This window comes from Oncorhynchus gorbuscha, linkage group LG10 (genome assembly GCF_021184085.1).
Source record: "Oncorhynchus gorbuscha isolate QuinsamMale2020 ecotype Even-year linkage group LG10, OgorEven_v1.0, whole genome shotgun sequence".
Taxonomy (NCBI): domain Eukaryota; kingdom Metazoa; phylum Chordata; class Actinopteri; order Salmoniformes; family Salmonidae; genus Oncorhynchus; species Oncorhynchus gorbuscha.
Genome location: NC_060182.1, coordinates 42,804,357 through 42,832,336, shown reverse-complemented (window position 1 = coordinate 42,832,336; position 27,980 = coordinate 42,804,357). Strand labels below are relative to the sequence as shown.

The 27,980-nt window shown below is 43.4% G+C and overlaps 1 protein-coding gene across 1 annotated transcript; it reads right to left on the bottom strand.

Moving 5' to 3' along the window:
- Positions 1-3,981: 3,981 nt before the first annotated feature.
- LOC124045174 (carbohydrate sulfotransferase 11-like) lies at positions 3,982-26,446 on the bottom strand. Its single transcript, XM_046364421.1, has 3 exons — positions 25,901-26,446; positions 7,255-7,337; positions 3,982-6,139 (listed from the first exon to the last, which is right to left on the bottom strand). The coding sequence occupies exons 1-3, from the start codon at positions 25,992-25,994 to the stop codon at positions 5,294-5,296; spliced, it is 1,023 nt and encodes a 340-aa protein (XP_046220377.1). The 5' UTR covers positions 25,995-26,446; the 3' UTR covers positions 3,982-5,293.
- Positions 26,447-27,980: the final 1,534 nt, after the last annotated feature.

The window sequence follows — 27,980 nt, the reverse complement described above, 5'->3', positions numbered from 1 at the left end:
GCTCTGATGACTAAGGCTCCGATCCTGATAGGCCAGATTCCTCCAGTGCCACTTCACCAACGGGCAGCTCCTCTGTACCTACGGCAGCAGTAGCGATATCAGTAGCCGGCATCCCCTCAGATGGAACAGGACCACCCAGGGCTCCAGCCCCAGTCTCCAGTAGCTCTGTGATGGGCTCGGCCTGCATCTGGATCATGGACTCTTTGTCTCAGCCCACATCTGATGGAACACACATGTAGAAAGGTCATGCCTTCGGCCAGCTGGCCCAGTTGTAGTCAGTCTGCAGGCAGTAATTTCAGTAGTGATGCACTGGAGATGACAGCTGCAGGGCTCATCAACTGGAAGGTCAAACTTCAACACCGTCAGCAAAAACCGTTGGGCTCTGAAGAACCCTTCTTCCAGGGTCTTTGCTGGATACAGCTTCGCCCACCTTTGCCAGTCGTCAGGGAAACAGCCTTGTAGTTACTCTACCAGAAGAGTGGCGTCGTCCCAGTAGTGTTGATTGTGTAGCCACCCCCACAGGTAGTTGGCCTCCTTCTTGTCGCACCAGTTTGGTAGCGTTGTGGTCAGTTATTCACTGTCCATGACATGGGATCCCACCGCTGCCACCATATGTGAAGCAGAAACCAGATCAGACAGTGAGGAGACAGACAGGATGTTCTGGTGCTCCGCTCTCTTAGAGGCTTTTATTTACAATAGTAACAGGTGCAGGACTAATTGGCCAATAAACTTTGTACAGAAAGTAACAAACAGGAGGTTAACAAAGACTTGAATAAATCTAACATATTCTCAGTGTAAACTATTCTGGCAACAACTCTTTGCTTGTAACCAAACTCAAGTATGGATCTACTCTAGCCAAACTGTTACCTGCCCAGCCTGCTCTCCCCCAGGCAAAGGCCAACTGAGCACCTAAGTACTCCTTCCAGGAACTCCCTCCTGCTAGGAATGTTCCATCAGGATAGCCCCAAAACACATTTCTACCATAAACGCATAAACAACAGTTTTACATAAACACACACTTCAATAACTTGTTCCATGGCTGCTTATTCCCGTCAACCAATAAAAAAAAAGAAGACTCGTAGACTAATTTGAGAAATGTGTAATGCACACCAGCACTTCAACAAGGAAACAAACAAACGAGATAGGTTAAATTATATGATTATTCTCTACCAACACTTCGATCGCTATTCAAAAAATATATTTCACATTGCTAGAGCATGTTCGTTTAAATGGGGGGCTTTATACACAGTAGAAACATAGCTAACAAGTTACATTGTTTTAGTAACTGGCGTACACAACAAACACTCGACTTTAGCGCCTCATGTCAAAGTTTTTGTCAAACGGAATGCACAACTCTCTTGCGGAATGCACAACTCTCTTGCGGAATGAGCAACTCTCTTGCGGAAGGCACAACTCTCTTGCGGAATGCGCAACTCTCTTGCGGAATGCACAACTCTCTTGCAGAATGCGCAACTCTCTTGCGGAATGCGCAACTCTCTTGCGGAATGCGCAACTCTCTTGCGGAATGCACAACTCTACCCAACATATTATCTTTTGTTTCAGGGTTTTGGCTATACCTTGAAGATACAATAGTCTTTCTCCAATAGTCTTTTGTTTCAGGGTTCTTGGCTATACCTTGAAGATACAATAGTCTTTCTCCAATAGTCTTTTGTTTCAGGGTTCTTGGCTATACCTTGAAGATACAATAGTCTTTCTCCAATAGTCTTTTGTTTCAGTGTCATTGTCTATAAGTCACGGACATGCACTCCATGACACATACACACGCTCAGACGCCACACATGTCACCCCTTACACTGCTGCTATATTGATTATTATTTATCCTGCCATCAGTCACCTTTTCACCGCTGTTTACATGTACCTCAATTACTCTAGTACTCCTGCACATTGTCATTACGGTACTAGCACTGAACTTGCATTCTCATGTTTTTTTTATGTAGTTTTTCCATTCTTATGAGTTTTCTTACTTTATATTTATACTGTATATTATTCCTTTATATTATTTCCACTCACCTTCATACTGAATACTGCATTGTTGGGAAAGAGCTTACATACAAGTAAGAATTTAACTGTACTGTTTTACACCTGCCTTTTCCTATTGCAAGTGACAAATACACTTTAAAACTTGAAACTCTTAGGAGAGGCTATTTCTATTTCAAGTCAGCAAATAAATGCTGTTTGCAATATAAAGGTAAATACAGTGCAAGTATTCAGACCCCTTGACTTGTTCCAAATGTTATTAAGTTATAGACCTAAAAATGGATTTAAAAAAAAATGTTACCTCATCAAATCTACACACCATACCCGATAATGACAAAGCAAAAACAGGTTCTTTTTTTTGCCACTGTATTAAAAATAGTCTAAGGGCACTGCATCGCAGTGATAGAGGCGTCACTACAGACCCGGGTTCAATCCCGGGCTGTATCACAACCGGCCGTGATCGGCTGTCCCATATGGTGGTGCACAATTGACCCAGCGTCGTCCGGGTTAGGGGAGTGTTTGGCGGGGGGGGGGGAGGCAAACCCTTCCCCACTTGGCTCATCGCTCTCTAGCGACTCCTTGTGGTGGGCCAGGCGCCTCGGTCTTCAGTTTAACAGTGTTTCCTAATACACATTGATGCAATTGGCTTCAGGGTTTAGCGGGCAGGTGTTAAGAAGCACGATTTGGCGGGTCATGTTTCGGAGGACACATGACTCGACCTTCACGTCCCACGCCCGTTGGGGAGATTGAAAGAAAAGGGGGAAGGGGGGTAACAACAACAAAAAATATATACCTTATTTACAGAAGTATTCAAACCCTTTGCTATGAGACTCTAAATTGAGATCAGATGCATCCTGTTTGCATTGTTCATCCTTGAGAAGTTTCTACAACTTGATTGGAGTCCACCTGTGGTAAATTCAATTGATTGGACATGATTTGGAAAGGCACACACCCTGTCTATATAAGGTCCCACAGTTGACAATGCATGTCAGAGCAAAAACCAAACAATTATCTGTACAGGATTGTGCCGAAGCACAGATCTGGGAATGGGTACCAACACATTTCTGCAGCATTGAAGGTCCCCAAGAACACAGTGACCTCCATCATACTTAAACAGAAGAAGTTTGGAGCAACCAAGACTCTTCCTAGAGTTGGCCTCCCGGCCAAACTGAGCAATCAAGGGAGAAGGGCTTTGGTCAGGGAGGTGACCAAGAACCCAATGGTCACTCTGAGGACAACCATGTCTGCAGCACTCCACCAATCAGGCCTTTATGGTAGAGTGGCCAGATGGAAGCCATTCCTCAGTAAAAGGCACATGACGGCCCACTGGGAGTTTGACAAAAGGCATCTAAAGACTCTCAGACCATGAGAAACAAGATTCTCTGGTCTGATGAAACCCATATTGAACTCTTTGGCCTGAATGCCAAGCATCATGTCTGGAGGAAACCTGGCACCATCCCTACAGTGAAGCATGGTGGTGGCAGCAACATGCTGTGGGGCTGTTTTTCACTGGCAGGGACTGGGAGACCAGTCAGGATCGAGGGAAATATGAACGGAGCCAAGTACAGAGAGATCCTTGATGAAAACCTGCTCCAGAGGGCTCAGGACCTCACCTTCCAACAGGCCAATGCCCCTAAGCACACAATCAAGACAACGCAGGAGAGGCTTCGGACAAGTATCTGAATGTCCTTGAGTGGCCCAGCCAGAGCCCAGACATGAGCCCGATCTAATATCTCTAGAGACCTGAAAATAGCTGTACAGCGATGCTCCCCATCCAACCTGACAGAGTTTAAGAGGATTTGCAGAGATTAATGGGAGAAACTCCCCAAATACAGGTATGCTACGTTTGTTGGCTTCATACCCAAGAAGACTCAAGACTGCCAAAGGTGCTGAGTAAAGGGCCTGAATACTTATATAAATGTGATATTTTAGTAAAAAAATTTATGCATTTGCTAAATTTTCTAAAAACCTGTTTTTGCTTTGTCATTATGGGGTATTGTGTGTAGATTGTTGAGGAAAAATTGAATCAATTTTAGAATAAGGCTGTAACGTAACAAAATGTGTGAAAAGTGAAGTGGCCTAAATACTTTTCGAATGCACTATACAGTATACCGTTGTTATGGACAAACTTTGTTCCAAAAGGTTGCAATGTGGCATAACATCAACAGTCATGAAAACTCATTTTATTTACTGCTCTCATAGTCAAGAAAAATACTGCATGCTATAAATGTAATTTAATATTTGCTTTTTACCAGATGGCCTACCCGGTTTTAACATGCAGTGCCCTTGTAGGTAGGTAGTTAGCCCTAGGTGGCTTTCCACAGTTCAACAAGGAGTGCTCTGATGAGGGGCTGCCTTGGCCCAAACCACAGCTATGCACCGTTTGCTCAGTCTGACGTGAGCTAAATAAAGAGGTGACTCTGCAAAGCATGTGCCATTTCTGTAATTAATTCCCTATCTGCAGGCAATCTGCCTGCCAGGCTTTATATAACCAGCATACATTGTTTATCAGAACACGTTTACTATCAACTGTGGCTTATGTAACATCAATGAACAGGTGGCAATCATTTTATAATGTGGGAAAATTGTGACATGGTACAGTATGAATGAGGACTTCACTGTTTATTTTTTAAAAAAAGATGCTACCATGTAAGATATACCATTTAAACTGGTTCAATTCATATTGGGTCTGTGCAAGCCTCATACTTCTGTCAATAGAGAGTAAATTGCTTATTTATATATATTTTTTTTCGATCTTTTTATTTGTGGACTATGCTTTCTTTTGTTTGGTGGTTTATGTAAGTTTTATGACACCCTTTGTCCCCCAGAGGAACATTTTTGGCTACAGAAGATGTCCAAGAGCCAAAGAAACATGCTGTATGGGCAAGCAGAAAGAAATGCATGAATTAGAATGTCCTCACCCAATGCGCTCTGTCCATGACTCAATAAATACTCAATTGTATAAATAAAGAAGAAGGCATAGTCGAGGGATTCTGTGATACACACAACAAGTTCTTTACAACCCTCGACACATTCAATTGTAAAAGAAGAACCTGCTTCTCTCTTATCTAGGCCACATGACGAGGATTAAAGCAAATATAGCGACTCCAAGGTCAGCCACCTATGCCCATAAACTTCTTACATCTGACAATGTAGTGATTCCCCCTACTGGCAAGGCCTGTATAAATAACATCTGGAACATCAATTACAAGCTCTACGCACCCAGATGAATTACAAATTACAGAGCCAAACAGATTGATTACTAAATCTCTAGCTGACATGGAGAGAGTCGCCCTCATCTAGTCTTCAAGTACTCTGGGTTGGAGTAATTGAAGAGCAGGAAGTCCATGCGGTAAAGGTTGTACAGCTTCTTTTGGTAAAAGGGGCTGATGTTTTGGAAGAACTGAGCCGCCATGTCCCCGTTGGTCCTGGTGCTCTTGCCTGAGGTAGGGAAGCGGACCTCCCCATCAGTGCCAGCCAGCCGCAGCACAGAGCGGGAGTCCTGCTCCAGAGTCTCATACTTCCCCACCACATCGTAGTGGACGAGGCAGGGGTGGCACAGTGAGTGGATCCGCTCCCAGTGCTCATTGAAGGGCTCCTCTCTCTGTGTGCGGGGATCCACCAGGTAGTACACAAACTCCTGGAAGGAGACATCGTTGCCCCGCTCCAGCGCATCCGGCTGGGGTTGGGGCCGATGCCGGCGGATTATCTTGGTACCGTAGCGCTTGTGGAAGGCCGTGTTGTAGCTGCGGGTGAACTTGTTGCGGTAGGCCGACACTAGCCTCTCGAAGGGCTCCCGCACAAAGATGAATTTCAGGTAGCTGCGCAGACGGCGGTTGATCTCAGAGGTAGAGTACTCTGACAGTGTGCGCAGGTTGCCAGCCACGTGGGCCTCGTTGGCAGGGATGGCTAGGGGCTCGTGGTAGCGTCCGTCCCCCGTCAGGACCATGAAGACGCGTTTCCAGTTGGTACAGGCCACCTTGGGGACGTAGCAGTACAGCAGGCCATGCTTATCGTCCACGATGAGGTGGCGGAGGTCGTCTGGGGTCAACACCCGTCGCTTCTTGGTGTGGGTGAGACACGCCTGCTCCAGCAGCTCCCGCCGACCACGCAGAGACGTCTGCACTGCAGACAAATCCAACTACGGCCACAGAAAGAGGAGGGGACATACAAGGTCAACACTCACATTTAGAATTAAACACTCAAAAGTGATGAAATATTACATCTCTCCAAGTGATAACATCTTCATGTAGTCACATTCTCTGACTAAAACAGAGAAACAACAACAATGTTTTAATCTATCTTGTCGGATTAGTAAAATGAACTGGAATTGGCAACATCAAGGCCATCCACTGTGTTTCCCAGTAGACAGCCTGTGGCACTAGTCACATGCAATAGACAAAGTGTTTAACATTATAATAAAGAGAAGCAAACGATGTGGCTTGATTTGAGCAATGAGGAACCAATAGAAGGATCAAGGATGGGCATGTTGCTTTGTGTTGCTGACCCACTGTGAATAATGAACAGAAGATAGAGGGGTTGCCAGGTGGACAGAGTCCAAGAGAAAAATTACACAACAGATAAGATTAGTTGCATCAGCAGCACCAAACGAACTGCTCTCTGTGTGAGAGAGAGCAAAATAGAAAGAGAGAGAGAGAGAGAGAGAGAGAGAGAGAGAGAGAGAGAGAGAGAGAGAGAGAGAGAGAGAGAGAGAGAGAGAGAGAGAGAGAGAGAGAGAGAGAGAGAGAGAGAGAGAGAGAGAGAGAGAGAGAGAGAGAGAGAGAGAGAGAGAGAGATGCAGTATCACTCAGCATACACTGGATTCCTGAGATTTTGGATATTGGAGCTGAAAAAGAGAGCTTTGTCTCTCGGAGGAAGAGGGGGTACTGTTTTTATAGTAACCACTAAGGACCTGAGTCACAACTTCTAAGTCAAATCAAATGAACTCAACTCAGTCTTGCAGTAACGCTTGAGCCATTACCTCTGAGGAAAGTTCAAGAAAAAAGGTGGTTGGTATGTAGTATGATGTAACAATATTTAATGTATAGCAGCAATAGTTCAGTTCAGAGTCCAAAGGCTACCCATTTGTTGGGAAATCAAATGTGTCAAAGTGGTTCTCCAAGATCATTGCTTTGTCAAATTCTGGAAATCTGGAAACAATTACACATCAACATCAAGTGAATAAACAGTACATAACCGTGAGTGTTCACACGCATTCAAGGCATGATAGAATAGGGCCATTCTAAAGCTAGTCACCTGGTCTCCGTTGTAGAGGGTCTGTAGTGGACTTCTCCTGGTCTTCCCTGGGGCGATGCCCTTCCCCCCAGACTGCTCCACAGCTATAGGCACAAAGACAGAGAGGGAGAACAGATGAATCATCTGAAAAGGGCATTATTGTCTGTTTTCTTTAGTGATTAGTGACGGGTACTCGATGTTCAAGGAACTTTGGCCTCACTGAGCATCCTTTTGGAATACAAAAAGACATCATATTCTTTACTGGTTGAGCTGTCCTGAACAGTATCCGACTCTATCACCCTCACCTTGTCAAGCAAATCTGACTGTGGCCAGTGCTGCTATAGCACACTGTAGTACAGTAGCCCATTGAGTTCTAATTTCAATATGTTTTACCTTATGCTGCATGATCTCACATGAGCCCCAGCACCTTAGGGCTGGAGGCATGTCAGTGTTGGGGCCCTCCTCACTAGTGAGAGGAAACGGATTGGATTTGCACATGTGCCAGTTGAATGCAGAGGATTGCTTTACATCTCACAGGGAGGGAGGGAGGGACAGAGTGAGAAATAGAGAGAAAGAGAGAGAGAGAGAAAGAAAGAAAGAAACCATAGAAGGAAATGAGAAAGTGGGTCAAGAGGTCTTATCACATAGATTCAACACAACAAAAACTCGAAAATTATGTGTGAGAGGATCGTATCTTGATGAAATCTCGTCAACCTGGCAAGTGACTGTGTGATCACGCTCTCCGTAGCCAATATGAGTCAGCCCTTTAAACAGCTTAACATTCACAAGGCCGCAGGGCAAGATGGATTACCAGGACGTGTACTCATAACATGTCTTCACTGACATATTCAACCTCTCCCTGACCAAGTCTGTAATATGTACATGTATCAAGCAGACCTGAACGTACTTTGGTGCGAAAAGTGCAAATCAATCTCAGAACAACAGCAAAGGACCTTGTGAAGATGCTGGAGGAAACAGGTACAAAAGTATCTATATCCACAGTAAAACCAGTCCTATATCGGCATAACCTGAAAGGCCGTTCAGCGAGGAAGAAGCCACTGCTCCAAAACCGCCGTAAAACAGCCAGACGATGGTTTGCAACTGCATATGGGGACAAAGATCATACTTTTTGGAGAAATGTCCTCGAATCTGATGAAACAAAAATAGAACTGTTTGGCCATAATGAACATCGCTATATTTGGAGGAAAAAGGGGGAGGCTTGCAAGCCGAAGACCACCATCCCAACCGTGAAGCACGGGGGTGACAGCATCATGTTGTGGGGGTGCTTTGCTGCAGGAGGGACTGGTGCACTTCATAAAATAGATGGCATCATGGGCATCATAAGGAAAATTACGTGGATATATTGAAGCAACATCTCAAGATATCCGTCAGGAAGTTAAAGCTTGGTCGCAAGTGGGCCTTCCAAATGCACAATGACCCCAAGCATACTTCCAAAGTTGTGGCAAAATGGCTTAAGGACAACAAAGTCAAGGTAACTGACGACTGGATCCTGGACATCCTGACAGGCCGCCCCAAGGTGGTGAAGGTAGGCAACAACACATCAGCCATGATGAACCTCAACACAGGGGCCCCACAGGGGTGTGTGCTTAGTCGCCTCCTGTACTTCCTGTTCATCCACGACTGCGTGGCCGCGCACGACTTCAACACCATCATTAAGTTTGCCGATGACACGGTGGTGGTAGACCTGATCACCAACAACGATGAGATAGCCGGTAGAGAGAAGGTCAGAGACCTGGCAGTGTGGTGCCAGGACAACAATCTCTCCCTCGACATCAGCAAGACAAAGGAGCTGATCGTAGAAAACAGGAAACGGAGGGCCGAGCATGCCCCTATTCACATCGAAGGGGCTGTAGTGGAGCGGGCCAAGAGCTTCAAGTTCCTTGGTGTTCACATCACTAAGGACCTATCATGGTCCAAACACACCAACACAGTCATGAAGAGGGTATGACAACATCTCGTGCCTCTCCCCCTCAGGAGGCTGAAAAGATTTGGCATGGGCCCTCAGATCCTCAAAAAGTTCTGAGAACATCTTGACTGGCTGCATCACCACCTGATATGGCAACTGCTTGGCAAATTGCTAACAGAGGGTAGTGCGTATGGCCCAGTACACCACTGAGGCTGAGCTCCCTGCATCCAGGACCTCTATACCAGGTGGTATCAGAGGAAGGCCCTAAAGATTGTCAAAGACTCCAGCCACCCAAGTCATTGACGGTTCTCTCTGCAACCGCATGGCAAGCGGTACCGGAGCGCCAGGACAAGGACCAAAAAGCTCCTGAACAATTTTTTTCTTGTGCTTTGTGCTATTTGCTCCATGACTCCAACATGCTTTGTTGACTATGAACTTGCTTGCTTACCTGATCCTGGGACAGACAATGCTTGATTCCACACTCGCGACCCTGACTCTATCGGTTACACGGACCTAACCCCCTCTCGCCGGCTGTGATCTCATGTTAACTGATGAAATTGCTGTACAATATGATCTTGTTGCCATCTGATGTCATAGTAAAATCTAAGTGAGTGCAATTCTGATTTCTGCTTCACTGATTTCTGCTCTCATAAAAGCCTGGGTTTTCAGCACATTAACACTAGAAGCTTATTACCTAAAATGTATCAATTGAAGGTGTGGGTTCACAGCTCCAATCCAGATGTGTTGGTCATTACTGAGACATGGTTAAGAAAGTGTTCTGAACACTGATGTTTACCTTTCTGGTTTGAACCTTTTTCAACAAGACAGATCTTCCAAAGTATTACATGCTGACCAGACCGGACACATCGCATGCGCGAGCATCGCAAAATAAATGTAGAAATCCATGTTATTCAATTATTGCACCCACACTGCTCGCGCACACCAACGAGTCATTCCATTTCTGACGCAGATCGCGCTGAAAGTCCTGCCTCTCCCATCTCCTCATTGGTGTATAGAAGCAGGTACCCACGTGCCATCTCCTCATTGGTTATACCCACGTGGGTGACAGAAAGACAAACTGTTTTGCCGGTAGTCATGGTAATACAATGAAAGTTTATCACCATGTAAATTAAACAATTAAAAAGCCTGGAAGGCGGAGAGATGACTAGAAACGATTCGGTTGGCCTTTTAATGTGTGGATTAATTGTCGAAGTAGATGTCCTTGTGCATTTCAGGTAAAATAACAACTCAATGTTTATATCCCAGGACAAATTAGCTAGCAACAGCAAGCTAGCTAAATAGGACAAATTAACGTTAGCTAGCAAGTGCAAGCTAACTAGCTAAATTGCCATACATGTTTAATGATTTTCGACCTGTCCCCAAATGAATGTCATTGGTTTGTTTTGATATTTTAACCTGCGTGTCGTGATCGCGTTTGGTGTGGGGGGGGGGGGGGGAAATAAATGTATGCATGATGGCGCACGCGCGCAGCCGGTTTGGGTTCCGTGTCAGTGTCTCTGAGGGGTATTTGGCCTCGTTTGCTAACTACCTCTCTCAAAGAGTGCAGTGTGTAAAGTCAGAACATCTGCTGTCTCAGCCACTGCCTGTCACCAAGGAAGTACCCCAAGGCTCGATCCTAGGCCCCACACACTTCAATTTACATCAACAACATAGCTCAGGCAGTAGAATGCTCTGTCATCCATTTATATGTAGATTATACAGTCAGCTGGCCGCTCCCCCGGATTTTCTGTTGAATGCTCTACAACAAAGCTTTCTTAGTGTCCAACAAGCTTTCTCTGCCCTTAAACTTATTCTATAGTAATCATTCCTTTTTCACCCCAGCTGACAAACTAACCCTGATTCAGATGACCATTCTACCCATGCTAGAATACAGAAACATAATTGATAGGTCAGCTGGTAAGGGCTCTCTCGAACGGCTAGATGTTCTTTACCATTCAGCCATCAGACTTTTCACCAATGCTCCCTATAGGACACATCATTGCACTCTATACTTCTCTGTAAACTGTCCATTTCTTAATACCGGACAATAGACCCACTGTTTGATGCTTATTTATAAAACCTTCTTAGGCCTCACTCCCCCTTATCTTAGTAACCTACTGAATCCGTCATCCTCCACATAAAACACCCGTTCTGCCAGTCACATTCTGTTAAAGGTCCCCAAAGCACACATAAACCTGGGTCGCTCCTCTTTTCAGTTCGCAGCTAGCGACTGGAACAAGAATTAAAAACACTCAAACTGGACAGTTTTATCTCCATCTCTACATTCAAAGACTCAATCACGGACACTCTTACTGATACTTGTGGCTGCTTCACGTTGTCTCTACCTTTTTGCCCTTTGTTCAGTTGTCTGTGCCTAACAATGTTTGGACCATGTTGAGTTGCTACCATGCTCTGTTGTAATGTGTTGCTGCCAGACTATGTTGTTGTCTTAGGTCTCTCTTTATGTACTGTTATGGTGTCTCTATTGTCGTGATGTGTTTTTTCCTACTTCACATTTGTTTTGTATCCCAGCCCCCGACCCTGCTGTTATTAATTGACTTGCCTAGTTTTTAAAAAGATGCTAAATAAAATAAAAAGCTACCTCGTACCCCTGAACATTGACTTGGTATACAGTGCCTTCAGAAAGTATTCATACCCCTCGACACATTTTGTTGTGTTACAGCCTGAATTCAAAATGGATTCAATTGATCATTTACATAAGTATTCACACCCTTGAGTCAATACTTTGTAGAATCACCTTCAGCTGCGTTTACATCTGTGAGTCTTTCTGGGTAAATGTTTAAGAGCTTTCCACACCCATTACCCATTATTCTTTTAAAAAATTATTCAAGCTCTGTCAACTTGGTTGTTGATCATTGCTAGACAAACATGTGCAGGTATTGCCATACATTTTCAAGTAGATTTAAGTCAAAACGGTAACTCAGCCACTCAGGAACATTCACTGTCTTCTTGGTAAGCTACTCCAGTGTAGATTTGGCCTTGTGTTTTAGGTTATTGTCCTGCTGAAATGTGAATTCATCTACCAGTGTCTGATGGAAAGAAGACTGAACCAGGTTTTCCTCTAGAATTTTGCCTGTGCTTAACTCCATTCCATTTCTTTTTTATCCTGAAAAACTACCCAGTTCTTAATGATTACAAGCATACCCATACCATGATTGTAACGGATATCGTCCTCTTCGTCTGAAGAGGAGTAGCAAGGATCGGACCAATACTTAGTGTGGTAAGTGTCCATGTTTTAATAGTATAAACTGAACACGACAGAATACAAAATAACAAAGTGAATATAAACGAAACAGTCCCGTGTGGCACAAACACTGACACAGGAAACAAACACCCACCAACCAACAGTGAAACCCTACCTAAGTATGATTCTCAATCAGAGACAACTAACGACACCTGCCTCTGATTGAGAACCATACTAGGCCAAAACATAAACCAAACATAGAAACACAAACATAGACTGCCCACCCCAACTCACGCCCTGACCATACTAAATAAATACAAAAGAAAGGAAATAAAGGTCAGAACGTGACAATGATGCAGCCACCACTATGCTTAAAAATATGGAGAGTGGTACTCATGTGTTGTATTGGATTTGCCCCAAACATACAGTAACACTTTTGTATTCAGCACAAAAAGTGAATTGCTTTGCCACATTTTTTGTAGTATTACGTTAGTGCCTTGTTGCAAACAAGATGCATGTTTCGGAATATCTGTATTCTATACAGGCTTCCTTCTTTTCACTCTGTCAATTAGGTTAGTATTGTGGAGTAACTACAATGTTGTTGACCCATTCTCAGTTTTCTCCTATCACAGCCATACAACTCTGTAATTGTTTTAAAGTCACTATTGGCCTCGTGGTGAAATCCCTGAGTGGTTTCCTTCCTCTCCGGCAACTGAGTTAGGAAGAACGCCTGTATCTTTGTAGTGACTACATGTATCGATACACCATCCAAAGTGTACTAAAAACTTCACCATGTTCAAAGGGATATATGCAATGTGTACATTTTTTAAATATTTTTATCTACCAATAGGTGCCCTTCTTTGCGAGGCATTAGAAAACCTCCCTGGTTTTTGTGGTTGAATCTGTGTTTGAAATGTACATCCCGACTGTGAGACCTTACAGCTAATTGTATTTGTGGGGTACAGAGATGAGGTAGTTGTTCAAAAATCATGCTAAACACTATTATTGCACACAGAGTCCATGACACTAATGTGAATTGTTAAACAAATGTTTACTCCTGAACTTACTTATGCTTGCCATAACAAAGAGGTTGAATACCTATTGACTCAAAACATTTGACTCAAAACAAAATGTGGAAAGGTGTCACAGACTAAGTATTTTTTTGTGACAAGCATGTGACTTTGCATGTGACTCCTGATCTGATAAAACACACTTCCCCCTCTACATCGCTGTCATTTCATCTGCTCTACACATCAGCCTGCGTCACTGATTGTGACTTAAGCTTTTGTGGAAGCCACATGCACCGTGGGAGATTCAGAGAAGTGGGAGATTCAGTGTTGCGAAACAACGTCAAGATACCAAATTAAACCCTTCCCAGTGAAGGAACACGCTGGTTGAATCAACGTTGTTTCCACGTCATTTCAATGAAATTACAATTGAACCAACACGGAATAGATGTTGAATTAAACTGTGCCCAGTAGTTTATCACTACTCTATACATTAGTCCAAAGATAAATCAGAAGATTTTTATTTTTGAAAAGATAATCTTTTAGCTTCTCTTATCAATGGATATGTGGAGATCACAGGATAGACCATAGCTACAGTGCCTTCGGAAAAAGTATTCACACCCCTTGACAAAAACTTTTTTTCTTCATATTTTGCAAAAAAATTAAATGAACGGTAACATTACATTTACATTTTTTTTTTTTACATTACATTTAAGTCATTTAGCAGACGCTCTTATCCAGAGCGACTTACAAATTGGTGCATTCACCTTATGACATCCAGTGGGACAGTCACTTAACAATAGTGCATCTAAAACTTAGGGGGGGGTGGGGTGAGAGGGATTACTTAACCTATCCTAGGTATTCCTTAAAGAGGTGGGGTTTCAGGTGTCTCCGGAAGGTGGTGATTGACTCCGCTGTCCTGGCGTCGTGAGGGAGTTTGTTCCACCATTGGGGGGCCAGGGCAGCGAACAGTTTTGACTGGGCTGAGCGGGAGCTGTACTTCCTCAGTGGTAGGGAGGCGAGCAGGCCAGAGGTGGATGAACGCAGTGCCCTTGTTTGGGTGTAGGGCCTGATCAGAGCCTGGAGGTACTGAGGTGCCGTTCCCCTCACAGCTCCGTAGGCAAGCACCATGGTCTTGTAGCGGATGCGAGCTTCAACTGGAAGCCAGTGGAGAGAACGGAGGAGCGGGGTGACGTGAGAGAACTTGGGAAGGTTGAACACCAGACGGGCTGCGGCGTTCTGGATGAGTTGAAGGGTTTAATGGCACAGGCAGGGAGCCCAGCCAACAGCGAGTTGCAGTAATCCAGACGGGAGATGACAAGTGCCTGGATTAGGACCTGCGCCGCTTCCTGTGTGAGGCAGGGTCGTACTCTGCGGATGTTGTAGAGCATGAACCTACAGGAACGGGCCACCGCCTTGATGTTAGTTGAGAACGACAGGGTGTTGTCCAGGATCACGCCAAGGTTCTTGGCGCTCTGGGAGGAGGACACAATGGAGTTGTCGACCGTGATGGCGAGATCATGGAACGGGCAGTCCTTCCCCGGGAGGAAGAGCAGCTCCGTCTTGCCGAGGTTCAGCTTGAGGTGGTGATCCGTCATCCACACTGATATGTCTGCCAGACATGCAGAGATGCGATTCGCCACCTGGTCATCAGAAGGGGAAAGGAGAAGATTAATTGTGTGTCGTCTGCATAGCAATGATAAGAGAGACCATGTGAGGTTATGACAGAGCCAAGTGACTTGGTGTATAGCGAGAATAGGAGAGGGCCAAGAACAGAGCCCTGGGGGACACCAGTGGTGAGAGCGCGTGGTGAGGAGACAGATTCTCGCCACGCCACCTGGTAGGAGCGACCTGTCAGGTAGGACGCAATCCAAGCGTGGGCCGCGCCGGAGATGCCCAACTCGGAGAGGGTGGAGAGGAGGATCTGATGGTTCACAGTATCGAAGGCAGCCGATAGATCTAGAAGGATGAGAGCAGAGGAGAGAGAGTTAGCTTTAGCAGTGCGGAGCGCCTCCGTGATACAGAGGAGAGCAGTCTCAGTTGAATGACTAGTCTTGAAACCTGACTGATTTGGATCAAGAAGGTCATTCAGAGAGAGATAGCGGGAGAGCTGGCCAAGGACGGCACGTTCAAGAGTTTTGGAGAGAAAAGAAAGAAGGGATACTGGTCTGTAATTGTTGACATCGGAGGGATCGAGTGTAGGTTTTTTCAGAAGGGGTGCAACTCTCGCTCTCTTGAAGACGGAAGGGACGTAGCCAACGGTCAGGGATGAGTTGATGAGCGAGGTGAGGTAAGGGAGAAGGTCTCCGGAAATGGTCTGGAGAAGAGAGGAGGGGATAGGGTCAAGCGGGCAGGTTGTTGGGCGGCCGGCCGTCACAAGACGCGAGATTTCATCTGGAGAGAGAGGGAGAAAGAGGTCAGAGCACAGGGTAGGGCAGTGTGAGCAGAACCAGCGGTGTCGTTTGACTTAGCAAACGAGGATCGGATGTCGTCGACCTTCTTTTCAAAATGGTTGACGAAGTCATCTGCAGAGAGGGAGGAGGGGGGGAGGGGGCGGAGGATTCAGGAGGGAGGAGAAGGTGGCAAAGAGCTTCCTAGGGTTAGAGGCAGATGCTTGGAATTTAGCGTGGTAGAAAGTGGCTTTAGCAGCAGAGACAGAGGAGGAAAATGTAGAGAGGAGGGAGTGAAAGGATGCCAGGTCCGCAGGGAGGCGAGTTTTCCTCCATTTCCGCTCGGCTGCCCGGAGCCCTGTTCTGTGAGCTCGCAATGAGTCATCGAGCCACGGAGCGGGAGGGGAGGACCGAGCCGGCCTGGAGGATAGGGGACATAGAGAGTCAAGGGATGCAGAGAGGGAGGAGAGGAGGGTTGAGGAGGCAGAATCAGGAGATAGGTGGGAGAAGGTTTGAGCGGAGGGAAGAGATGATAGGATGGAAGAGGAGAGAGTAGCGGGGGAGAGAGAGCGAAGGTTGGGACGGCGCGATACCATCCGAGTAGGGGCAGTGTGGGAGGTGTTGGATGAGAGCGAGAGGGAAAAGGATACAAGGCAGTGGTCGGAGACTTGGAGGGGAGTTGCAGTGAGGTTAGTGGAAGAACAGCATCTAGTAAAGATGAGGTCGAGCGTATTGCCTGCCTTGTGAGTAGGGGGGGAAGGTGAGAGGGTGAGGTCAAAAGAGGAGAGGAGTGGAAAGAAGGAGGCAGAGAGGAAAGAGTCAAAGGTAGACGTGGGGAGGTTAAAGTCGCCCAGAACTGTGAGAGGTGAGCCGTCCTCAGGAAAGGAGCTTATCAAGGCATCAAGCTCATTGATGAACTCTCCGAGGGAACCTTACATTTACATAAGTATTCAGACCCTTTACTCAGTACATTGTTGAAGCACCTTTGGCAGCGATTACAGCCTCGAGTCTTCTTGGGTATGACGCTACAAGCTTGGCACACTTGTATTTGGGGAGTTTCTCCCATTCTTCTCTGTAGATCCTCTCAAGCTCTTTCAGGTTGGATGGGGACCGTCAATGCACAGCTATTTTCAGGTCTCTCCAGAGATGTTCGATCGGGTTCAAGTCCGGGCTCTGGCTGGGCTACTCACGGACATTCAGAGAATTGTACCGAATCCACTCCTGCATTGTCTTGGCTGTGTGCTTAGGGTTGTTGTGCTGTTGGAAGGTGAACCTTCAGCCCAGTCAGAGGTCCTGAGCACTGTGGAGTAGGTTTCACCAAGGATCTCAATGTACTTTGCTTCGTTCATCTTTCATCTTACCCTTCTTTGGACACTGTGCTAACAAACCTCCAAACGAGCTTCAACACCATACAACACTCCTTCCGTGGCCTCCAACTGCTTTTAAATGCTAGTAAAACTAAGTGCATGCTCTTCAACCGATTGCTGCCCGCACCCTCTCGCCCGACTAGCATCACTACTCTGGACGGTTCTGAATTAGAATATGTGGACAACTACAATAACTAGGTGCCTGGTTAGACTGTAAACTCTCCTTCCAGACTCACATTAAGCATCTCCAATCCAAAATTAAATCTAGAATCGGCTTCCTATTTCGCAACAAGGCCTCCTGCACTCATGCCGCCCAACATACCCTCGCAAAACTGACTATCCTACCATTCCTTGACTTCGTCGATGTCATTTACAAAATAGCCTACAACACTCTACTCAGCAAACTGGACGTAGTCTATTACAGTGCCATCCGTTTCGTCACCAAAGCTCCATATACTACTCACCACTGTGACCTGTATGCTCTCGTTGGCTGGCCCTCACAACATATCCGTCGCCAAACACACTGGCTCCAGGTCATCTATAAGTCTTTGCTAGGTAAAGCCCCGCCTTATCTCAGCTCACTGGTCACCATAGCAACACCCACCCGTAGTATGCGCTCTAGCAGGTACATTGCATTGGTCATACCCAAAGCCAACACTTCCTTTGGCCGCCTTTCCTTCCAGTTCTCTGCTGCAAATGACTGGAACGAATTGCAAACATCTCTGAAGCTGGAGTCGTATATCTCCCTTTCTAACTTTAAGAATCAGCTGTCTGAGCAGCTTACCGATCACTGTACCTGTACACAGCCAATCTGTAAATAGCACCCTCTTGCTCTTTTGCACCCCAGTGTCTCTACTTGCACATTATTGCTATTTATTGCCTACCTCCCTACTCTTCTACATTTGCACACATTGTACATAGATTTTTCTATTTTTCTTTTATTTTGTGTTATTGACTGTATGTTTGTTTATGCGTAACTCTGTGTTGTTGTTTTTGTCGCACTGCTTTGCTTTATCTTGGCCAGGTCGCAGTTGTAAATGAGAACTTGTTCTCAACTGGCCTACCTGGTTAAATAAAAATAACTAAATCTTTGCCTCGATCCTGACTAGTCTCCCAGTCCCTGTCACTGAAAAACACCCCCACAGCATGATGCTGCCACCACCATGCTTCACCGTAGGGATGGTGCCAGATTTCCTCCAGACGTGACGCTTGACATTCAGGCCAAAGAGTTTAATCTTGGTTTCATCAAACCAAAGAATCTTGTTTCTCATGGTCTGAGAGTCTTTAGGTGCCCTTTGGCAAACTCCAAGCGGGCTGTCATGTGCCTTTTACTGAGGAGTAGCTTCCATCTGGCCACTTTACCATAAAGGCCTGATTGGTAGGGTGCTGCTGGAAGGTTCTCCCATCTCCACAGAGGAACTCTAGTGCTCTGCCAGAGTGACCATCGGGACCTTGGTCACCTCCCTGACCAAGGCCCTTCTCTCCCGATTGCTCAGTTTGGCCGGATGGCCAGCTCTAGGAAGGGTCTTAATGGTTCCTCACAGTGTTCTTGGGACCTTCAATGCTCCAGAAATGTTTTGGTACCCTTCTCCAGATCTGTGCCTCTACAAAAATCATGTCTCGGAGCTCTACTGACAATTCCGTTGATCTCATGGGTTGTTGTTTTTTCCCACAGTTTTTTTTCAACTGTGGGACCTTATATAGATAGACCTTATATTTGCCTTTCCAAATCAATTGAATTTACCACAGGTGGACTCCAATCAGGTCGTATAAACATCTCAATGATGATCAATGGAAACAGGATGCACTTGAGCTCAATTTAGAGTCTCATAGCAAAGGGTCTGAACATTATGTAAATAAGTTGTTTTTCTCATTTCATTTTTTAAAAATGTTTTATTAACCTGTTTTTGGTATTGTGTGTCGATTGTTGATTTTAAATTGTTGATTTTAAATCTTTTTTAAAGGGGTCTGAATACTTTCCGAAGGCACTGTATATAGACCATAGCTACATAGAATAGCTGTATCTATACAGATAGACCATAACTGTATAGACTAGCTGTATAGACCATAGCTGTATAGACCATAGCTGTTTCTATACAGATAGACCACAGCTGCATAGCAAAGGCACCCCAGAAATGGAATAAACAGGCCATACTTGTGTTAAAATAGTGAGCAATTTACTTTTAACGTCTTCCAATTGCTTATTCAGCAAGAACAAACACCCAGCAGGTGTGACTTTTGACTGATTCAGCTTTCTATGGTGCCATGGGCATGTGGCAGGGTTGGGACATATGCCAGCCTTGTTTGTTGACTAGACAAGACCCACATGATGCCAACGTAGGAAGATGTTGCTTGTGTGTGATGGTAAAAAGAGCATAGTAATGAAAGTGTGTGTGGGCCCAACCCAGTGAGCAAAATGTGTTTATCTATTAAAAAATACTTACAGTATTTTCAACATCATTATCTCATAAGGAATACATTGCTGCTTGAAATTGCTTTCTGTTGTAACTTCAGTAACTCAATTACGCTGATGTCAGCTTTTCACAGAAGAAGAAGAATTTAGAATATAAATGATATCTGACAGTGAAGTATTTGAGGTTTAGAACAAGACCAGAAAAATCTAAATGACGAAGAGTTGAGAAAGTCTGCTCGAGCAGACCTTGGATCATCATGTGCGTTTAAGTCCGTGGTACAGGGCTCACGACATGCTCAACCTAAAAGGATGTCAGGAGAGAGTATAGACAAACTAAATATTATCTGAAGGATCAAAGGTCCTGTTTGAAAAGTAGACATGAACTATTTTCACATGCATTTTTTTCACATTTTACATGTCACATTGAGCTGACTTGTAAAGCAGGCTTGGCGCATCTAGCACCTTTCAGTAACTGACAAGTGTGTACACCCACCCACACGTTTAGTCAGCTCTTTCTCAGACTGGACATAGTACTGCTAAGTCCGAGGTGTGAATCCTTCTGCCCACAGAGGAGAGACACTCACTATAGGGAAATACACAGATATGTTTATTCTGAAACAAGTTAGTTTCCACCTTTTTGTGTGCACTATGTCATCAAGCACTGATGTTTATCTTGTTGCAGATAAAAACTGTACTTTTTTCGCTTAAGTTTTCATATACCGAATAAAAAAGAAAATGGTCTCTGGTCTTGGGACATGCACTCTAGCCAACAGCTCGCAGATACTGGTAGTCTACATGATGTGATTATTATGGATAGGAGCCAGAATATTTGTATTTGTCAAACGACAGTCAATCATCGTGTCCCCAGAATCCGACCCTCAATACTTATTGGAAAGGGGCATCAAGATCCCTGTGCACTTTCAGCACCCTGTGAAGTTCATCATAACTTATTTAATGTGTCACCTAATAAACTGCATTTCCCTAGTCGTAGTGTGAGTTCCAGACAACATATCATCGTGTGACTCCAAGTTTACTTCGATATAATGGTTACTATATTAATATTTGCGCATAAAGGCCTTACCACCGCCATTTCTCGCATAATACATTTTACCGACACAAATTGATCCCATTATGTTGAACGAAAGATTTATCTGTTAGCATTCATAAAATTGTACAGAAACTTCCTTCTTCCATCACAGCTGTTGTGATATTTTTTTATATGGTACAGTATGACTGTACTCGCATAAAAACTGTGGATGGTAACGTGGTTACAGATAAATATACCCAACCCCCGGCCTGCTCACCGAGCTATCATCTAGAAGGCGGAGAAGGTACAGGTGCATCAAAGTTGGGACCGAGAGACTGAAAAACTGCTTCTATAGCCAGGCCAGCAGACTGTTAAATAATTACCACTAGCCGGCATCCGCCTAGTACCCTGACCTGAACTTAGTCACTGTTACTAGCAAGTTACCACCTGGTTCTCTACCATGCACCTTAGAGACTGCTGCCCTATTTACAGTTGAAGTCGGAAGTTTACATACACCTTAGCCAAATACATTTAAACTCATCTTTTCACAATTCCTGACATTTTAATCCTAGTAAAAATTCCCTGTTTTAGGTCAGTTAGGATCACCATTTTATTTTAAGAATGTTAAATGTCAGAATAATAGTAGAGATAATGATATATTTAAGCTTTAATATCTTTCATCACATTCCCAGGGGGTTCGAAGTTTACATACACTCAATTAGTATTTGGTAGCATCTCCTTTAAATTGTTTATCTTGGGTCAAACGTTTAGGGTAGCCTTCCACAAGCTTCCCGCAATAAGTTGGGTCAATTTTGGCCCATTCCTCCTGACAGAGCTGAGCTAATGTAACTGAGTCAGGTTTGTAGGTCTCCTTGCTCGCACACACTTTTTCTGTTCTGCCCACACATTTTCCATAAGATTGAGGTCAGGGCTTTGTGATGGCCACTCCAATACATTGACTTTGTTGTCCTTAAGCCATTTTGCCACAACTTTGGAAGTATGATTGAGGTCATTGTCCATTTGGAAGACCCATTTGCGACCAAGCTTTAACTTCCTGATTGATGTCTTGAGATGTTGCTTCAATATATCCACATCATTTTCCTTATGATGCTCATGATTCCATCTATTTTGTGAAGTGCACCAGTCCCTCCTGCAGCAAAGCACCCCCACAACATGATGCTGCCACCCCCGTGCTTCACGGTTGGGATGGTGGTCTTTGGCTTGCAAGCATCCCCCTTTTTCCTCCAAACATAAAGACGGTCATTATGACCAAACAGTTCTATTTTTGTTTCATTAAACTAGAGGACATTTCTCCAAAAAGTACTATCTTTGTCCCCATGTGCAGTTGCAAACCGTAGTCTGGCTGTTTTATGGCGGTTTTGGAGCAGTGGCATCTTCCTCGCTGAGCGGCTTTTCAGGTTATGTCGATATAGGACTGGTTTTACTATGGATATAGATACTTTTGTACCTGTTTCCTCCAGCATCTTCACAAGGTCCTTTGCTGTTGTTCTGGGGTTGATTTGCACTTTTCGCACCAAAGTACGCTCATCTCTAAGAGACAGAACGCATCTCCTTCCTGAGCGGTATGACGGCTGCGTGGTCCCATGGTGTTTATACTTGCGTACTATAATTTCTACAGATGAACGTGGTACCTTCAGGAGGTCTACAATAGTTTTTCTGATGTCTTGGCTGATTTCTTTTGATTTTCCCATGATGTCAAGGAAAGAGGCACTGAGTTTGAAGGTAGACCTTGAAATACATCCAAAGGTACACCTCCAATTGACTCAAATTATGTAAATTAGCCTATCAGAAGTATCTAAAGCCATGACATAATTTTCTGGAATTTTCCAAGCTATTTAAAGACACAGTCAACTTAGTGTATGTAAACTTCTGACCCACTGGAATTGTGATACAGTGAATTATAAGTGAAATAATCCGTCTGTAAACAATTGTTGGAAAAATGACTTGTGTCATGCACAAAGTAGATGTCCTAACCGACTTGTCAAAACTATAGTTTGTTAACGAGAAATTTGCGGAGTGGTTGAAAAACGAGTTTTAATGACTCCAAGTGTATGTAAACATCCGACTTCAACAGTACATACATAGTTATTGAACACTGGCCACTTTAATAATGTTTACATACTGTTTGGCCCATTTCAAATGTATATACTGTATTCTAGTCAAGGCTCATCCTATATAACTATTGCTGTACACAGCTTTTCTATTTATACTGTCTCTACACACCATCATATACAACGCCTTCAGAAAGTATTCACACCCCTTGACTTTTTCCAAATTTTGTTATGTTACTTCCTGAATTTACAACCGATTCAATTGAGATTGTTTTGTCGCTGGCCGACACACCATGCCTTTGAGCATGGTGAAGTTATTTAGTACACTTTGGATGTTGTATCAATACACACAGTCCCTACAAAGATACAGGTGTCCTTCCTAACTAATATGCTGGGGTGGAAGGAAACCGATCAGGGATTTCACAATCAGGCCAATGGTGACTTTAAAACAGTTACAGAGTTTAATGACCGTGATAGGAGAAAACTGCAGATAGATCAACATTGTAGTTACTCTACAATACTAATCTAATTGACAGAGTGAAAAGAAAGATGCCTGTACAGAATACAAATATTCCAAAACATGCATCCTGTTTGCAACAAGGCACTAACGTAATATTAAACAATTAACTTTTTGTCCTGAATACAAAGTGTTATGTTTGGGGCAAATCTATTACAACATACTACTGAGTACCACTCTCTACATTTTTAAGCATAATGGTGGCTGAATCATGTTATGGGTATGCTTGTAATCAGCAAAAACTAGGGAGTTTTTCAGGATAAAATATAAATACATAGAATTCTAAGCACAAGCAAAATCCTAGAGTAAAACCTGGTTCAGGTCCAAGAAAACTGTGAATGTTCCTGAGTGGCTGTAATCGCTGCCAGAGGTGCTTCAACAAAGTATTGACTCAGGGATGTGAATACTCACAGAATGTAGATGAGATATTTCTGTATTTCATTTTCAATAAATTTGCTAAAATGTCTAAAAACATGTTTTACTTTAATAAATGTTGAATGCAGGCTGTAACACAACAAAATGTGGAATACTGTACATATGTATTTATATTCTGGACTTTGACATTGCGCTTTCTAATATTTCTATATTTCTACATTCCTTTTCTTGTTGTAATTGTTTTGTATTGTTAGTAGGTATTACTGCACTGTTGGAGCTAGGACCATAAGTATTTCACTACACCCACGATAACATCTGTAAAATATGTGTAACATTTGATTTGATTTGTAGACAATATTCAAAATACATCAACATATGTTTATGGGGTTTTAATCTGTGATTTCCGACCATCCTCACGCACTGTTGACCAGATACAATGCTATTTTACAGTAAACAAATTGACAACAGAATTTCAGCAAGCTTATAGGGAAGAGCATTCAACATGCATGGCACTTACACAAAGTGTGTAACACATACAACCCCTGCTATATTGTGGAGAATTTGTCATTTATTTAACTAGGCAAGTCAGTTAATAACAAATTCCTATTTACAATGATGGCCTAGGAACAGTGGGTTAACTGCCTTGTTCAGGGGCAGAACAACAGATTTTTACCTTGTCAGCTCGGGGATTCAATCTAGCAACCTTTTGGTTACTGGCCCAATGCTCTAACCACTAGGCTACCTGCCACCCCTGTTAGAGTTACCTGTCTAACAGAACACAGAGGGTGTTCTTTAATTGAAGCCTCGCCAACATAATCCAGGTAGAATCAGGCATTCCCCAGGGCAGCCGTCTAGGCAGCTGTCTAGTCTTTGAGTAAAGCCAGTGTGTCTATGTATGCAGGTGACTCAAACAATACATATCAGCTACTACCCTGCAACTCTTAACAAAAAGAGGTGCAGTCAGTTTCAGATTTTGTGGCAAGAAATACGTTAGTCCTAAATATTTTGAAAACGAAAAACATTGTATTTGGGGGCACCCAGCCCCGGCCCTTAGACTGTAGGAGTATACAATACGCATTTCTTTAGTAAAGACAGGTGCTGCTGATAATACTGCCATCGTTGTCGAGGCAGAGGACATGGATGTGTAGCCCATATATCTGATGGTGTCTGGACAGAAAGAGTAGAAAGAGTGCCAAGTCATACTCTTTTTTGGCCAGACAGCATCACATACTGTACATAATATAATAATAATATATGCCATTTAGCAGACGCTTTTATCCAAAGCGACTTACAGTCATGTGTGCATACATTCTACGTATGGGTGGTCCCGGGACTACATACAGTGTTGTCGGACGGAGGGGGGCTATTTCACTCACTCGGATGCTTTTTCTGGTAAGATAGTTTCAGCCACTTGTGAAGTGAAGTGAAGGAAAGTTGGAGGGTGCACAGTGCACTGTCAGGATGCCGGAATTATTTTGGATGAACGTGCAAAGGTAACCTACTTTTTTTTCAAACAAAGTGATTTGTTTGATGATCAGATGAAAACATCATGACTAAGCTGTTTTAATAGCACATTAAAAGGTCATACATATTTCCAATGAAATTACATCTTTACTCTAAACCCCATTAAGAAATGTTGTGCACGCGCTTGGAGCGTGGGGGGGGGGGCATAATGTATGACATAATGTAATAGCATAGTAAGAGTGTCCCTTCCTTAGTTGCTCACTTACTCTTGGAGGCTCTGTAACATGAGGAACCTGGACTTATTACATATTAGTTCTTTCCCCATATATGTGGTATAACAACAGCATACTGTGGAATTGAAATATATGGTTTATCTTTAATTCTCTCCATTGTTAAAACTTCAGACATAACCTGGGAGTGAGGTAGGTTAGGTTATCTTCCCTCCTATCTTTCTCTGTCCCTCAGTATCACTCAATCCCTTAAGGGTATACGTTTCTTCTTCCTCTGCCCTAGCACAGGGGAGCACAGGAGAGCTGAGGAAACGAGTCCAAAAAGGCCCAGGAATGCTTAAGGGTCTCTCAGAGGGGGCTACCAAAACATTCCATGGTTCACACTCATAGTGCTCTTACTCATGCCCCGCGACTTTACCCCTGCATTGTGTCTCAACTCAACACATGCTAATTTAGAGAGAAATTGAGCAACAGTCATGGTAGTTAATTTCAGTTTGACATTATGCTTGTGATAAACGATTTATTGAATATAATATTTAATAAGTGAGTGGGACTAGCCTAATGAAAAACAGCCTACACTCAGTGTATGTAATACACCAAAGCGTCGCCCTATAAGAACATCATAGGGCACCATCTCATAGCACCCTGATGTGTGGTGATGCTCGAAACTTACCTGGCCTTGTGATGTTCTGAAAGTACAATATGACCATAAAAAGTGACCCAACGCATGTCGCCAGAAACATTCGTCCAACTTTGGGTTTTCTCATCCTGATTCCCCGAGCAGGCAGAGCAGAACACTCGCCCCGAGGTGGCTCATGCGAGGCAGCTCGTCTGATGCAGCTTTGCGAAAGAAGGGAAAGAACGGACCTTCATGCGGAAAAAGTTGGAAGTGGCACCGTTAGGTCAGCCTCTTCAGCAATTAAGTCTATTCGCCTATGCCTATGAATATCCAACAATAAATAAACCGCCGCGAAAATATTGGAATGTGCAACAGAATGTCGGTTGTCTTTGTTGGTGTGTTCCGATAAATTATGACATTTTTAAATCAATATTTTCTGCTCCGCTGAAATGTCTCATCGCAAACATGTTCTGACAACCCCAGATGATAGAATTGTTTTATCAGAGTTCTCCGATCATTCAACAGTTGTTGTTTCCTCAATTTTGTCAACCTTAAAATTCCCAGAAAAATGGTCGGCGGCACTTGTGCCTTGACGTCACACCCAACCCTAATACTTTGTAACAGTGACTGACACCACAGCTTTGCCTCAGAGACATACGAAACATAGACCGACACCGACATTACGTATATCTAAGCACTTCCAAGATGTATAAGAGCGTCTGCTAAATGACTTAAATGTAAATGTAAATGTATTATACATAGGGATGACCGGGGATCAAAGTAACAGTTTTAGGCTTTTACTTAGTATGTAAATAATATTTGTGTTACATTCATAATATGTGTATACAAACAACATAGGCTACATATTTTAGCTACCATTAGGCCTACACGTTGTGAAGAAGTTTCTATGACACCGAAAGTGGTGGAAGTGAAATGTCCCTCTGGTATTTCTCACGGGTTAATTGTAACACTGTCTTCATTTTTTTTAAATAGGTGTAATTGAAAAATATTCAGATTTTAATCTGATATTTATTTTTTATTATTTCATCTTTTAGGCATGGCATGTTGACACAAAACGGAGTAGCCAAAATTAATATAGCCTATTTTATTTAAGATACTTTTAGCATTAAAAACAACTGTAGCATTTTAGCTAACCCTTCCCCCTAACCCTTATTCTAAAATTAACCGAATTTTCCCAACCTGCTCCATAAATTCATCTATCCTTCGTGATTTTAGTTCTCATAACCTTTTAGGTAAATGATCCTAACCTTTGTCATTAGTTCCACTAACAACCAACTTAAATTCTCCGTGTAATTTAAGCAATGTGATCTCAGAAAAAGACGTATAATACCAATGTTGTGGAAATTCTTAGACAGGACACTCAAAGTCAATATTAAATGAAGTCAAACTTAGATGCATAAGCACCAGTCTGAAGTGGGCATCTTAAAGGGTGTTCCTTACATAGAGCCTTATATACTGCTATCTAAACCTACATAAACATGATTTATTGGAACGGTTTCCACATGTGACTGGCTCCATCTCTATCTTAACATAAAGAATATATTCTGGGCATTCTGCCAGATGTTCCTCCAGAGCCTCTCCTCTCTTGACCAGACACAGGCAGGAACCAAGGATTGTTTATGACACCAAAGATAAGATGCACAAAGTAAATTTCATTCATTACACTAACATATAATACGTTACATCATCCAATTGGTATGCTATTGGACAACAGGATAAGATGTATGATACAATACGTCTTGTAAATCGTATGATATTGTATGACGGCTATTCCACTCATAATGTAACCAAATGTGACATAATATAAAGTACTAAATGGAGTGGAGTAGATTTACTCACAGAATAATACCAATTGCCCTAAGACCACGTTGGTCACCAATCTTCCCTGTGACAAATGTATCCAAAAATATTTTGTGGACTACTTCTTACAATGTTTACAAAGAAAATGTACAAATATGATGAATGATCTGATGATTTCTGCCATTGTTGGTATGATGGATTAAAGGGAAAACATTTTTATTTTACAATTTGATTTACTGTACATTACAATTTACTTTAAAGGTAGACTCAGCTAAGATCAACACTGTCCATATTGAGATGGGCTAAGATGCGA

What these genes read in the sequence shown, in the direction of transcription:
- LOC124045174 (XM_046364421.1), bottom strand. Translation starts at nt 25,994, where the DNA reads ATGAGAAAACCCAAAGTTGGACGAATGTTTCTGGCGACATGCGTTGGG. An exon ending in TCAGAACATCACAAGGCCAG is followed by an intron (nt 7,338 to 25,900) that starts GTAAGTTTCGAG and finishes TTGTGCCTATAG; the next exon opens with CTGTGGAGCAGTCTGGGGGG. An exon ending in CCCTCTACAACGGAGACCAG is followed by an intron (nt 6,140 to 7,254) that starts GTGACTAGCTTT and finishes CTGTGGCCGTAG; the next exon opens with TTGGATTTGTCTGCAGTGCA.